Here is a 16,355-nt window from a genome sequence, read left to right on the forward strand (position 1 = left end):
AGTAAGGAGGGGAAGAGCGAGGGAGAGGGGGAGAGGGTGATTGCAGCACTGGCCTGGGTGAAGACAGGGAGAAGGAGAGATGTGTGGTCTGCTCTACCTCTCCTCCTCTCTCCTCCCCTCTCCTCGCCTGATTGCCTAAATTTTTTATTGTCTTTGACACAAAAAAGGGATTTTATATACACAGAATAGCTACAGGACCCTCCCTCCCACCTCAGGCAATGGAGTCGTTCTCCACACACCAAACTCAATCAAAATGAAGTAAAACAATATATTGGTCAGGATATTTTCTTCGTTAAGATGGCGTACGACACGACTGTCCTCAAGCTGTTGGAGGGGTGGGGAGGAAGGGTCCTTTTTCTCTTCAGTTTATTTTCAAGTTTTCTCCTTTTTTTTTTATTTCACTGGTGTTGGTTGGTTTTTCTTGTGTTTGTCCGGCATGTATTTGTGGGCGTGCGTGTGTGCAGTTGACAAAAAGTGTTCAGACTTTTGTAATCTGTGCGTGCTGTTCCTCATCAAAAGGTTCGTTTTCCGGGTCGGAATCAGTGGTGTCTGAATACCGGTAGTGATCTGGTTCATTATCACTCACATCCGGAGTGACAGAAGTTGAAGTACTCGCTTCTGAGTTTGAGGGCTCCTCCACTGTCTTGGTAAAGTACAACTTCACCTGAAAGAGAGACAAAAGACAGGGTACAATAAATAAGAGTCATCTGGAGTACACAAGAAAAATAAAATCTTTAAATAAAATCTAAAAGATTTAAAAGAATACACATATGCTAATCAAGGGTGCATTTATTGAATAAAAAAATACAGTAAAATTAATATTTTAAAATATTTTTTTTTACAATTTAAAACAACTTTTCTATTTTAATATATTTTAAACAGTACAATTAATAATATTTTAAAATATTTTTTTTTTACAATTTAAAATAACTTCTCAATTTTAATATATTTTAAAATGCATTTTATTTCTGTGATGGAATTTTCAGCATCATTACTCCAGTCTTCAGTGTCACATGATCCTTCAGAAATTCTAATATGTGAATTTTCTGCTCAACAAACATTTTTATCATTATCAAAAGTTGAGAACAGTTGTGTGGCTAAAGCTAAAATTTGTGAGCAGAAGCACTGGTGCCACCAAGTTGGTAGCTCAGAGGGGGGAGATTGTTAATCATAAAGGCAATTTAATCACATAAAATTACTTTTGTTTTGCATTAACTGCAGTTACTAATAATATTTCATGTGTATTTATTGGAAATGCACATTGGACAGTAATGCTCTGAACTTGAGTTGAGATGCTGAGAGAACTTTTTAAAAGGAAATATAAATCTACTCTTATTAGATGTACCATTGTTCTTCTATATTATCTTACTGAACTGACAGCTTCAGTGATTTTAAAGGAGCACTCTTTATTGCTTTCTATGCAATTCAAAGTAGTTTTGTTTCTGCCACAATATCACGTTACGGTTAGCATTACTACATTAAATCCATGGTGAATGTTGGTGATGTCGACTGAAAAGCCTTCTACGACTTGTCCGTTAAATGGTACAGCGTTCCACATCATTGCTTTTTGACCTGATATCTGTAGTTTAAAAGAGAAAATTCAGTGCTGAATTGAAATGCTTCCCACTAGATTTCGCTGTGATGTTGGTAATTCTGCAGCGAATTCAAATGCTTTCTCAGTGCATCTTCCAGCGCTGTGTAGTAACAGTGTCACGTGATCAAGGACTGGCCTACAAATAGCTGTTCTTCTTAGCTCACGCTGCGCAAATGTTGGTTCAAACTGATAAGCGGTCTGCGATAGGCAGCTCAAATGAGTAACGTGGTGGTTTTGTTCCACTTTTGGTTTGTTTGCCACTTGATGTTTCTCATTTGCTAAAGAAATGGCTGCTGTCAGTTAACAAACTAACAAAATTTAGTCTCACAGGCAGGGGGGAAAAGTTGCACAGTCTGGAGCCCTGTGTGAGTCTTTAATAAAAAAAAAAATAAATGTTCAACATTAATTTAAAATAGAAATAGCATTATGTGTCTGAAATTAAATTAACTGTTACTTTCGATCAATTCAATGTGTCCTCGCTCAAATTCTACTGACCCCAAACTTTTGAATGATAGGGTGTGTGTGAATATAATCTGCAGTTATCCATGATTCACTTAAAGAAAGATAAGATAGTGAGATAAAGAGTAATATCTGGCCAGTCATGTTATCAACACCATTAACCCAAGAGGATAAATAAAACATGACTAATTGACAATAAAAATCATATCTTAGTCAAACAAATTCATATTTTGAATTGTGATTTAAACATTTAAAACCCCACATTGCTGCAGGCTCATACTGCTTCAATGTTGAAGATATTTTGTCTCCAGTCTCCAAATTAAGTCATGTTTTGCTGCTATATACCGATACAGATTTTAACCGATTCCGATTTAATTTTTTCTAACCACTTTACAGCACACACAAATATTTATTTTCTCTCTTTTCTTTAGTAGAACTTACATTTTGCATAGAACATTTTTGAACAGTAATCACTTTAAATAGGAAAAAATAAATTACTCCTGGTGTGGGAAAAACACACATCTAAAGTGCAGTGTTATGGAAGAACCATTTCCTTCTTTTCACATCCACTAAAAATTTTTATTTTCAGACATATACTCAAGTTCTTGTTAAAACACACCAGACATGCGAATTCTGTGCATTTTAGGCACTTTTGTGTGAAATCCTATTTATTTTGTCCATCAAAAGTGTGCTTTCAGTTTAACTGAGCATGAGCAGTGCAGCAAAAACAGACTCTGCGCCAAAACCCGCGCTTGCTTCACCTCTGCTCTTGCTCCTGGTGTGAATACCATCATTGATTTACATGCACGGCGGAAATAATATGCACTGCTCACGCTTGCGGTGTGAAACGACCGAAATTCACGAGGTTTCCTACATGTGCGTTCCGTGTGCACGTGTGATGTTGATGTTGCACAACGTTAATCATGCGGCGCTCGGGTGCATTTGACCAGCATAAAATCGGCATTTGTCAGACTGACCGCCCGGACGCCGAATAATGGCCGATCACGTGAAAATCGACCATTTACGGTCACCAGCCGATCAATCAGTGCATCTCTACTTATAGCCACTAAGTATATTTGAAATTATGCAAATGTCCAGCATTAAATAGTGTTTCCTTACCTTGAAGTTGGGTGAGAAATATCGGTTAGCTTTGTCCTTATTGGCCTTATCCAAGTCGTTCTTTGTTAAGGTCAGAATCAAGTAGTCTTTATCTCCATCCACTATACTCGCTCGCTCTCCTCCCCTTTCTGCTCCCTTTTCTCTTTCAAATCCACCCACTGCAACTCCTCTCTCTTTCTCCCTCTCCCTCTCTGCCGGAGAGCTCTGGCTCTGAGAGGAGAGGCTGTCCACATCGTTGACCACCGACCCATTCTCCACTTTCTCCCCAGCTTCTTCGGGACCCGGGATGAAGAACGTGTTTATCCAGAAATGGAACATCTTATCCTGCGCACACACACAAGCACACAAGCAAAGGTTTACATTTGGGCATTGGATGGCCATAAATAGCAAGTGTTTACAAACACAAATACACATTCCAACAAATGCACTTATAAACACATTTTTATAGAGCACAGAAACGTAAACAGGCAAAGGACAGTAATGCTCTGTTGGGAAGGAAAAAATAAAAAGAGAAATTGAAGAAGAAAACATTTAGAACACGCATAGCTACTGAAGCAGAGACCAAAGACGTGAAACAATAGGAAAACCACAAAACACCAGAAGGTAACGTCTCTCTGCAGCCATGGTAACGAGGTCAAGATCCTGTGATACGACGTACCAACGAGATTATGGTTGAGAGGTGGTCACATATCAAAGTTTACACGAGATCTTACCTTCTTCATCATCTTGCTCTGTTTGTGGAAGAATTCCACTTTGATGTCGCCACAAACCGGAAGAGGCTGAGGGAACTCAAAGATCATGTGCTTCTCTTCCCTCCGTGTGTGAGCTGGATTTGACGTATGGATCTTTACCTTCAACTGATACACAACGAACTGAGGGTCTGTTTGATTGAACAGAGAGATGGGGAGAGTGAGAATGGGAGGGAGACATGGAGAAAGGGGAGATCAAATGGTGGGAATAAATAAAAAAATAAAAGGTAAGCAAAAACATTGTATTGAGGAAAAGAGGGAAAATGAAAAGTGTTAATTATTAAGGAGCCCGCACTGAGTGAAATAACCCCCAGCTCTGACATCATCAGTAAAGACATGTCAGTGATTAGGAACAGGATTGATGCAAAGGGAGAAAATATGTATCCGAGAATAACCAGCCGCTTAACCCCTGCATGCACCCAGCACAGTCGGCATGTTACAAAGGGAGGTTCTTCTTTTAACCAAGTACACTGGGTGTGCGGTATGGACGGTATGTTGTCAGCTCACAGATGTGTTCCTATATGTACACACTATCATTCAAAAGATAACATATTTTTGTTCAGCAAGAATTGATCAAGTGGCAGTAAAGACTTGTACATTGCTACCATTTTTTTTTTGGAACTTTCTATTTATCAAAGATACTAGAAAAAAGGTATCACAGGCCTGAGCGGTCAGATTTGAATGATTTTTTGAAATATTTTTATAAACTATATAGACTATACAGAGGCAATATCGTTGGGTATTTGACACAGAGTGAGCTGCTGCATGGGAAGTGCATAATCCAAATTGTCCTTAACATGAGACACACATTAAAGGCTTCAAATTACTGGTAAAATAATTATAAATGTTAGAAAGTCATGGAAATACATCTATTTCACTGTTAATTTTCTAAATAAAACGATATTAAGAGTTCGATAAAGTTTATGTGCCAAAAGCGGAATGAAACTCATTTGAACCGCGTGCCTCATGGACTGTTTATCCGCTGGGTCCAAATTTGAATAAAACTCAAACAGAATATCACATTTTACCCAATAAAAATTAGCACATGCAAAAACTGAGAAATATTTTTTTCTATTAATTAATTAATTTTGTTAAGGAAAAATGACACGTTTGAATGTTCGAACTCAGATTTGGCAAATGTTCTCTGTTTGCCGTAATATGATCTGACAATAAAGAGTAGTTTATAACCACAATTAACACTCTGGTTTCTACAACTTTCACTTAGGAGCAAAAATCCGCCTTTAAACTTGAAAGAAAAAGATTTGACAATTATCGTGATAATTATCGATATCGACTGATTTAAAAAAAATATTGTGATCTTTTTTTTGGGCCATATCGCCCAGCCCTAGTGCATATTCATACAAGTCCAGAAGTTACATAGTACTTCATATTTCTAGGCTCCAGTCTGGAAGAAACTAGAGCAACAAAAGCTGTACTGAACTGTACTGAATGCTGCACAGGGCAGGGCCTGTCTGACATTTAAAGATGCTTCTCCTAACAGTAGTAGTAATGGTAGTAGTTGTAGTAGTAGTAGTAGTAAAGTAATGCTGTTTTACCCCAGTGCCAGCTGCCTTTCTTGAAGCCCTGGGGATTCACCTCACTCCTGTTTTTAACAGTATTGTCCCCTTAGAGAGAGAGAAGGAAGTTAAACACCACCATCAGCCTGACCAAGAGCTCGGCTGCCCCGCGCTGGCCTTGGCATGACAGCAACCTCTACACACACACACACACACACACACACACACACGCGTCTGGAACTCTGGAATCTACCTCTGAATCATGGGAGTTTTGAGACTGACTCAGCACTTTTAGTTCCAATTTCGAAACATGAAGAACTTCCCAAAAATGGCATTGTGATGTAGTGGCTGTGGCGCACAAGTCCACAAACGTGAACAAAACATGGACTAGCACACTAAGTATGAATGGGGGGGAGGGGAGGACAGAGGGCAAAATGTGTGATGTCATTATATGTGTGACTGTGGTGGGCGGCAGGAGCCAATGTCGAAACAAGAGTTCTCAGTGGAAATTTTTAAAGAAAAGAAAACAGGAACAGAGACAGAAAATGCACCCATGAGTGTTAGTGTGTTAAAGACAGAACCAAAAGATGTGGTACAGGGTTAAAATGGCAAACACAACAGCAGCTCCTTGTGAGTGTGACCACAACCCCACATGACAGCATAACCATGTCAGTTACATCAGACTTTCAAAACATCTCAGCATTCAAAAAAAGCTTAATTACAAGACTTTTTTAAGGAGAGTAAGACTCACTGCAGGTGCCACCACTGAACATGGGCAGAGTCTGGAAAACCATTTTATGGAAGAGGAGAGCGACAGGTTTATAGTCCAGTTTGTTCTTCAGCAGGTAGCTGTAGTAATACACATACCTGCGCTGACTGGGAATGGTCACCCCCTGAAAAAGAAAAAGATGAAAAGGCTCAGTAACATCCACACGAAACAATTTAGTGAACCGTTTAAAACTCTGGAATGCAAACGAGCTGTGAGAACTCATTGTTCCAGATTGAAAATAGAATGCAGAAGTAAAGAGTGTTGTACCTTTTTATCCCTGGTCCTGACTTCCCCATAAAAGTCCAGTGCCTCTTGTGCATCTGAGAACTTTCTGCGATGCAACAGGTAGGCACATATCATGACCCCTGTGCGACCTTTGCCTGCCTTGCAGTGGATGGCCGCCACGTGGTTCTCATCTTCGGACAACCACTGGTCGAGATCCTCGCAGAAGGGCTTAATTAACTCCAACTGTGGCGGGTTGTGGTCCTCGAAGGGATATTGTGCCACTGAAGACAAAAAGATTTAAGTCTATAAATCACCTTTCTAGTCCTTGAATGTTACTTTTGTAACATTTATTAGAACAAAAGTGCTTCAGCCAGGATAAAGAATATGAAAATTGCTTCAGCCAGGATAAAGAATATGAAAATTGCTCAGAGTTGAAGCAGATGCCAGGAAAAAAAAAAAGTGAGCAAAAAAAAAAAAAAAAAAAAAAAACACTTGTTGGTGGGGTAGGGTGTTGATGACACCCTGAATTAATTCTGATTGATGAATCTGAATGTAGTGTTTGCATGAACGCTAAATGTGATCGGGTTGATGTATGCATTTATATATCAAACGCTTCAAAATCGAAATATTATAACCAATATAACCATTCTCCTACATTAGTTCTTTATTTGTTTTAAACAGCAGACTTAATATTTATCAATTTCTGTTTTTTTAATTCAGAGACAATGAACATAAAACCATTGTGTTGCTTATATATATCACGCAGTAAAAATGCCCCTTCAAGAACCAAGTCGTCTGTGGATGAGAATCCGAAAGATCAAGGATGTTGTCCTGCTCCACTTCATAGACAATGAATGAAAGGAGAATTTTAGAATGATGGGACACTCATTTATGAGACAGTTTATTCAACAGGAAGAACACTTTCCTCCGCACGTCATACACAATACGCACATTACGCTTTTTATACATCATTGCACAGTCCTTTCAGTTTCGGTTTTCAATCCAATCAAGTGTTTACATGTCCTCTCGATCAGATTGGAAAAGGAATAAACTACCCCTTTATTATGAATGTTTTTTTTTTTGACCGATTGAACCAATCAACCAACGGATTATTTGGGCGCATGTAAATGTAGCCAGTGACAAATGCTGTAATGTATATTGAAATATCGGAAATGGGTTTTTAAAAAAAAATCATATCGCTGTTATTGGAAAAAATTATATTGCGATACATATTGACAATTTAATTATTGTCCAGCTCTATCGATTCATAAAAATGAGAATAGCTAAAACAAACAATCAATATTTTTAAAACAGACATCAAAACAGTTGCTTTTTGTATTTAAAGAGCAATAGAGAGCAGATTAGCTTACAAAGTACAATACATTTAAAAAAAATTTAAATCCTTTTTGAATACGTTAAAAAAGACCTTCAAGTGTTGGCTGGCTTGTCACAGGTCACTGCATGTGATAAGCACAGCCCGCAAAACTATCATAACTCGCAGCCAAAGCTGCCTAATGACTTCCCATTAATAACAAACTATCTCAACTACAGTGGACAATCAAATAATATCATATAATGTGTGATGACTGCTGTTTAACTGTGGATTTCAGAGCAAAGCAAATGTTTAGATGTTACAATTTGCCACCACTAATGTTTGTCTGAAATTCTGTATTATAATCTGAATCTAAAAAAAATCTATGCACATCATACATGCCTGCGGTTTCCACAACTATGACTCCTCCAGACTGCATATCTGAGCAAAAGATGGGTAGTGTATTGTACTCTAGCCTTAAAATCAAAATCAATCGCTTCATGTCGGCTGATTGGAAAGAGTGCATGCCTTCCATTTAGGTGTAGAAAAAGAGGAATTGTGGGAAAGTACTCATGTCATCACAAATTTCACACACAAAAATAAAAAAAAAACAACAAGTGCCATTTAAAAAAAAAAAGCACTTTAAATTGTATTATTGCAAAATGAATGTACTCACCCCTACAGTTGAATTTGGTTGCATCGTAGTGTCGTTCAGCACATCTGGAACGGAAAGCATAAGAGCAGCTCTGAGAATCCACTTTTCTTACAATAAACACTTATCTGTAACTTCTTCAAATATAACTAAATACTTACAGGTTATAGATTTTATAATGGTTCTTATGTTTTGAATCAAGAAATCTGGAAGGAAAAACAAACAACACCATGAAAGAGACTGAAATATCACTTTCCCCCCAAACAAGCAATCAGATAAAACAATTTAGAGGCAGTGATTTAGACAATATTTAATTCTAATTTAATTCTAAAAAACTTGATTTGTCAAATATACAGGAAGAAAAAAAGATAAACTCCGACTGGACTTACCGGACCACGTCATCAATGTTATTCCTATAGACCCCCTCTAACCTTTCGGCAGGAAAGCCCATTGCGATAATGTTGGGATAAATATCTGATATGCTTGTTAAGAAAAATGAAAAAAATAAGTCTAAAGTTCACAAAGAACAATTCATCCACAAGTGACCACAAGCAAAACAACATGAACGTTAAAAATGTCAATACATACATGCAGCAACATAAACAAGCAAAAATAATGCTTATTTGGACAGAGATTTCCCAGAGTGTGTCATTCCATGTCCAGTAAAACTGCTGTAATCATGCAGTCGGTCAATTGGTCCCATGGCTTGTACCTTACCAAAGACTTCTAAATCAGCTAAGGAAAAAAAAAGGCCAAACCTGTGATATAAAAGCTCAGCTGTCTGTAAAATGTAAATGTCAGACTCTCACCATCATCATTAGCAGTTGACCTTTAACAAAGCGATAGACCGTAGGCACAGGAGTGTCTGCACTTTCCACCAACGCAAAGCAGGTCAAACAGCTTCAAAATTCTGACTTACACCACCCAGGTCAAAGGTCACCAAGCAACCACTGCGCTCAAGTGCAACTTCGATACTTAATCGTGCAGCTATTTTTTGACATGGAAAGACAATGCAGTCTCCGTTCACGTCCATTCTTTCGCTTCTCACTTCCCTTGCTCACTGTGCATCTGCAGGCATTTCTACTGTATGCTCTCGCTCCCATGATGTGTGCAGATTCTGGGGGAGGTTCACACCTCAACCACAACAAGGTGGAGAAAGAGGGAAAGAAACAGGCTTCTCTGTTCTGCTCATTTCCTGTCAGAATAAAAAGCCAGAAGCTTTATAATTGGATGACTCATGATTATTTTTAGCCCAATTCCTTTAAAACGGTTGGCAACTCATTTATAACTAATGTTAAATAAATCTAAAGCACTAAAATAGCTGGTGCTCAGAACCCATACAGACTGAACCAACCACAATAGGCTGGAAAAGAGAAATAGAAATGTTCTGTACGTGGAAGGGAAAATTTAAGGTAATCGCACTTCAGAATAAGGCAGACAGTTAGCAAAGCATTTTCAAGGACTCTCAAAGCAAAGTTGTGACAATTTAAGCCCTTCTTGCACACAACCGGATTCTGTGTAAATGGTAACTACAGACGATGCCCGTGTTTCACAAGCCTTCTGAAATGCACAATCCAGAGCTTCATGTCACTGAGCAAAATGATCAGCGCTCACACGCAGGATGCAAACCAATTATTATTTTAAATGTTATAGACAATGACGGATCAATACCTGATACTAAAAATGTATTTCATTTATACCATCAATCATTTAAAATGCAAAACAAACAAATATCCTATATCAACCAACGCAATATCCACACATGAAATTGACACCATCTTCATTGAATAGGTCAGGGTCATTAGTCAGAGGCATGCATTTTTGAAATGGCACTTTTATAACAAATGCATGAAAAGATGGAACATCAATGCGAATGAAAAATCTATCAAGTCAGGCATGTTCATGATGTGTAAGTATTATGCCTAGCAGACCACAGGCAAAAGAACAAGGCATCTGCATCACTCTCCCTCATCAGCTGCTAAGCAATATCTCAATGTCAGCCAAGTACACAAGGCACACTGCTAGAGCTAGTGGTTTGACATGTAAACCATTTCCACCCACCCAGAATGCTAAAACACCCTCCACCCCTTCTGAACATAGCAACATGCAAGAATTCTGATATGACACTTCAACCACAAACACAGACACTGAAAAAATCTCAGAAATCAAGCAAAAGCAAATTAAGTGTGGCTGTGTTTTTACACATACACAAAGTGAATGTCTCTGATGAGCAGACCAAAGCGTTAAACTCTGCAGCTCAGACAGCTTGTATGACATATGACCTTTCCCAGCATGCTCAATACTTCAGTCCAGTGGTGTAGCTTTTCAGAATCAGAGGTGAGATTTCCTACTGCAATAAAAAGGAAATGCTGGACAACCAAGAGCATCACTGGGTTTAGACAAGCTGGAGTTCTTGATTATTTAGAAAACACTCAAAATATTCAGCCTCATTTATGGATGTGATAGCTAGGCTACTCTTTATACTTAACATCTAGTTCCATTCCAAAACGACAGCATGCCATTTACTGTCAAACACCTGACCTGACACACTTCCTCAAATCTACAAGGCTTAGAACCTGTAAACTCCAACCGCTTGCTGGTGCAAAATCTGCAAAAGGCAGAACCAGAGATGCAAAATCCAGAGATCTTTTCTCTGCAGATCGTGAAAGTTAGGAAGAACTCGCACACTTTAACTTAATTCTCCTGCATCAACAGGGGCCAAAGTTAAAACAAAAAGCTGCCTGGTATCAGCCAGATGAAAATGAGGAAGAGGTCTCTAATTGCTAAAAGCAAATGGAGATCCATCATAAGTCCCTTAACAGTCATGAGTTGACAACCAAAAGGGAATTTCCGCCTTCTGTTTTTATTTATTGGAAAATAAAATATTACTTCCATTTTGCTGCGGATTAATATATAACATAATGACCAAGCTGATCAATCAGCAGGCATCTGGAAATTGAGTCAGTTCAGTTTTATCAGTTCCTAATTGAACTGACAGCTTAGTCAATTGATAATAGATTTGTTTTCAAAGTTAATGAATTTTATGTAAAGATAGTACATTGATAAAACTTCTCATTGATACACATCAGCCACTGGCTAATGTGCTCTCTAGAGATGGGTCTAGAAATATAATGCCATTATTATAGATAGTAGATAGAATAAACAAAATGTTTGAACTTGATGATGAATGATCAAGTAATTGCCATTTGACAGGCTAAAGATGTTTGTCGTTTTCCTGTAAAATGGACCAAGTCGGACCTTCCATGGAGTCACAGGGTGTCCCAGATAACCAGACTTCTCTCCACAAGTGTGTTTGGAAATCAATTGATTCAAAGAATAGCAAGGTTAGAACACACTCCACACTGCATTATGCTCACTGAATAGACCTCTCATGTCTTTACATGATCAATAGTTTGGTCATTAGTCAGTAGAAGAAATCACAGATTTGTCAATACACGCTTATTTGTGCTTTCTCTTCAGCAAACTGTTGTCATTGTTGTGCCAAGCACATATAGGAGCTGTCAAACTTCAAAATACACACACACAGCGCTAAAAAAACTAAATAATAAAGCATCCAATAATGCATGTAATATTGGCAGACTGGAAAGAGACTGTGCGATTACAGCCATGGAGCTGTCAAACCAGAGATCTGACTGGGGGGTATCCTACCGGAGAGGTTAAAACAATATTTAATGATTAAAACAGCAAGAACGTCATGACCAAGCATTTTTAAAAGAATTTGCCTAACATATAAAAAGACGTTAAAAAAGGAAGCCATATTGAAAAAGCATACCTATCATTCTCACTAAAACTTGCCGTTAACAAGACATAACAAACACACTCAACACAAAATGTAAAGAAAAACAACACAAAAAGTAGTTTAGACAGTATGAGTATGGATACAAGTGAGGTCCAAATCGAACCCATCCTCCTGGTACCTCCTCTTGTTCCGACTGACGATTTCTTTAATTTTTGCAGTCATTGCCATGACAGCAGTTCAAAACACTTCAATTTTATTCCGGTGTATTGTTAGAAAGGGGGTTATTTTTGTTCGGGATGGTTCTGTGCCTCTCTGACCCTTCACTGTGTGTATGTGCGTGCGGGGTGTCTCGGTGGGTCTCGCGCAGCGGGCCGGATTAGAGCTTCTCGCAGGCGGGCCTCTATCCGATCCGGCGCAGCAGGCCCGACTCTCCCGGTGCCGATCGCTCAGTCCTCCGAGCTGCTGAAAAGGTCCTCCGATCCCGCGGCCCGGTCAAGCCGGAACGCATCCGATATAACAACAACAATAAATCAGAAGTCTGTGTGTCCGGCGCTCGCGCCGTGATCAGGTCCAAAGAGAGGAGCGAATCCTCTCCATCTCCGCGCGAAGAAGAAAACACACAGGCGAGCCTTTCCCGACTAGCATCGCCCGCTAGCCACCACAGCTAAACCCCCCCCTCCCCAAAACCCTCCTAACGAATGATCATCGTCGTCGCTGGATGGCCAAGTTGGTTCCGTGAAAAATGACAACTGACAGTCTCCACCTGAAGTGTGAATTAGATATGCGACGGTAGACGTTGGAGAAGCGTGAAGATGTGCGCTTTATCGGTGGGACTCATCTCTCCTCAGGGCACTCCGCAGCTCCGCTCTTAAACTGCCATCATGGCTTCCCACGGAGGAAAAAAGAACGTAGATCCGGCACGTTTACCCAGAGAAGAAAAAAACATATCTTACCGCCACGAGCAGAAATAGTGCGCGGACGCGTGCCGTTTAGTGCTGTAAAAAAGCGAGCCAAGCTGTCGTTTTAAAAAATATCAGCCAAGACAAAAATGAAACCTGTACAACATGCTGTGTGGAGGGGAATTTGTATGATTTCCTAAACGCGATGGTTATAAAGCGACATTCACGTTGAAGGGCGGAAAGATATGAATGTGAGAATGTACACAGTGATTCTCCCTGTCATAGCGATCACGTGCGCGCACGGTTTCGGTACATTGTTTCGTTCCTTGCAGTGCGCTGGTCTCACCCCCACATACATGCAATAGACTGAGTAACCTATTTTCGTGGATGAATTTTACAGCGGAGTCTGTGAGGGTCGATGGTCCCTAAAAGTAGGCTACTCCAGGGGCCCCATGATATAGTGGTGTATATATATATATATATATATATATATATATATATATATATATATTCTTACATTCTCATTGTGGGTTCTCATTGTGAACTAATGCATTGGTTATCAGCCTTTTTAACATTTTTTATGTTTTATTCACCATTTCTATTCGAAAAATATTTTAGCTTTTGGTGTAACTATGTAACATGTACAAAATGTATATTGATTATTGTCCATAACGTTTTATTAATTTATATGATTTTTTTTTTTTTTTTTTTAGAGGTTTAGAAATCACATTAATTAATTAATAAAAAACAGCATTTTAGTGATCTTGAGGCCCCTTGGAAATTTGCTGAGGACCCCTGGCAAGAACAACTGAACTAATGATCTGTTAAAATTAATTATTGTTTAACAATTACTGCTAGAATTATTGTTATGCTATTGTTAAGCAACATGTAATGTAGTGATGTTAATGGTCCTAAGTTAAAATTGTTATTGAGAAGATCTAGTATTTTATTTGGTGGGTCTCTGACTGTGCTGACAGAGTCTGGGTGGGGTTTCCTGCATCTATATGACCCCTGGTTTGGTGCATTAGAGTTAGGCCTTCAGCAGCATTTTCAGTTCTACAATGAACTCATCAACTGATTTTTGGTACTTTGCAAATTATATTTAAGATTAAACCTTTGCTGTTTTAGATGTAAATTGACCTCTCTACTTATGATATACTAGGCTAATATAGCCTAGTGAATGCTATGCATATTTATAGTAAAAAAAAAAATAAAAATAACCTGAGGGAGGTTGCAAAACACTATATTTGCCATATATCTATTTGTTTTAGATTTTTGTTGAGTTTGTTTAGGCTCATGAGGCCGTGGTTAAAACATTGACACAGTAATAACTGACATTGCGCCACCTAGGATACTGTAGACCATAAACACAAGAACTATAGTATTCCTTGACGTTTAATTAGTAATGCCACTTATTCACTCAGCTTCCTACTTTTACATTTATTATGAAAGAAGCATTACAGCATCTGAGAACCTTGAAGAAAAAGGTAATAGGTAATTTGATTAATCAATAAAAATAATTTTATAGTAGTGCACACCTAAATATGAAAATTATGTCATTAATGATAATGACTCACCCTCGTTTCAAGCCCGTAAGACCTCCGTTCATCTTCGGAACACAGTTTATATTTTAGATTTAGTCCGAGAGCTTTCTGTCCCGCCGTTGTAAATGTAACGTATACGGTTTTGTCCAGAAAAAAAATTAAGACATCATCAAAGTAGTCCATGTGACATCGGTGGGTTAGTTAGAATGTTTTGAAGCATCGAAAATACATTTTGGTCCAAAAATAACAAAAACTACGACTTTATTCAGCATTGTATTGTCTTCCGGTTCTGTTGTCAAGCAGTGTTCAGTGACGCTGATGACGTAAGACGGTGCTGACGAAAATACCAGAGGCATGTAATACGAAAGCAGCGTTTTACAATCGAAGGACAGAAAGCTCTCGGACTAAATCTAAAATATCTTAAACTGTGTTCCGAAGATGAAAGGAGGTCTTACAGGCTTGTAACGACATTCATTAATGACATAATTTTCATTTTTGGGTGACCTAACCCTTTAAGTTTCAGTCCTTTCAATGTAAAAGTCTTCTCTACTGCCTAATTTACTCATAAAGACAGTCTTTACCGCCATCTAATGGCAAAATAATGTTGTTGCTGTTAACGGTCAGGGACTATTTTTCTTTTCCAGCGGAAGGAAGCCTTTTAGTGGTTTTACTTCATGAAAGTTTTGCATTGCAGGCTTTAATACATACAGCACAGCCTCTCGAACCTTATTGATTACATACATAGCTACACCTTGCAGATTCTGCTAAATGTTAATTATTTTTTACAAAATAAGATCGTGCAAAATGCATGTTTTTATATAGTACTGTTCTATATAAAAATAAGATATTTTACATAAAAGATGTTTAGCTACATATATTTCACAAGACAAAAATAAACGTTATAAAAATGACCATTCAAAAGTTTAGCTACATACCTACACTTGATTCTTAGTACTGGATCGTTACCTTGACACCACGGCTTGTCATGAACATAAATATCCTCTTGGTTCTGCAAATTCTTTTGCACATTTAAACCCTTACCAGCAGTGACTGTATGGTTTTGAGATCCATCTTTTCACGCTGATATCAATTGAGGGACTCAAACACAACTATTACAAAATGTGAAAACATTCACTGATGCTTCAGAAGGACACACAATGCATCAAGAGCAGGGGTGTTAGATGTATAATACTACCAGGGACTTTAAACTCACTCAGTAGCTCACGTTAACCCTTTATTAACACTGTTTCACAAACCTGATATCCCCAACTGTAGTTTTCCTAATCAAACATGATTCAACTCAGCTACTTTTAAGTTCTCCAAAATGGATAAGACGACTACACAACTCACAAGACACCATTCAGGGAAATGGGTGAGTGTGTCTTGTCCTTAACCCAAAGTAGGTCTCCCTGCCTCAAGCGGCTTACTTTATAGATGCTTGTTCTCTGCGAAAATCCATGCCACACATCCTGTTCACTCAATCCATCCCTTAACCTTTTTCAGGATTGCATAGCACTGTTATACGTACAGTACGTACTGTACAGTTAGCAAATTATAGAACATATTAGATCTAATGCTCTTATCCACACTAAGTCTAATTGGGAATCCCCTAAACCCATTTGGGAATGCCTAGGGTCAAGTGGAACACACTATTAGCCCTGCTCCCTAAGTGATAGGCCTACATCAATTTAGGGGTGAGTCACCCCGTAACAGATTTTGGGACCTATTGCATTATGCATGTTCAGGCCATGGCCTC

At 38.6% G+C, this 16,355-nt stretch overlaps 1 protein-coding gene across 2 annotated transcripts; it reads right to left on the reverse strand.

Moving 5' to 3' along the window:
• Window positions 1-324: 324 nt before the first annotated feature.
• On the reverse strand, window positions 325-13,043 carry ptena (phosphatase and tensin homolog A). Of its 2 annotated transcripts, XM_039656129.2 has the most exons (10): window positions 12,300-13,043; window positions 8,786-8,870; window positions 8,558-8,602; window positions 8,421-8,464; window positions 6,475-6,713; window positions 6,190-6,331; window positions 5,478-5,546; window positions 3,886-4,052; window positions 3,173-3,496; window positions 325-664 (listed from the first exon to the last, which is right to left on the reverse strand). In XM_039656129.2, the coding sequence occupies exons 1-10, from the start codon at window positions 12,382-12,384 to the stop codon at window positions 479-481; spliced, it is 1,386 nt and encodes a 461-aa protein (XP_039512063.1). In that variant the 5' UTR covers window positions 12,385-13,043; the 3' UTR covers window positions 325-478. The 2 variants fall into 2 exon arrangements, with proteins under 2 accessions (XP_039512063.1, XP_039512072.1); XM_039656138.2 differs by lacking the exon at window positions 5,478-5,546.
• Window positions 13,044-16,355: the final 3,312 nt, after the last annotated feature.

This window comes from Pimephales promelas, chromosome 15 (assembly GCF_988280905.1).
Source record: "Pimephales promelas chromosome 15, fPimPro1.hap1.1, whole genome shotgun sequence".
NCBI classification, from domain to species: Eukaryota; Metazoa; Chordata; class Actinopteri; order Cypriniformes; family Leuciscidae; genus Pimephales; species Pimephales promelas.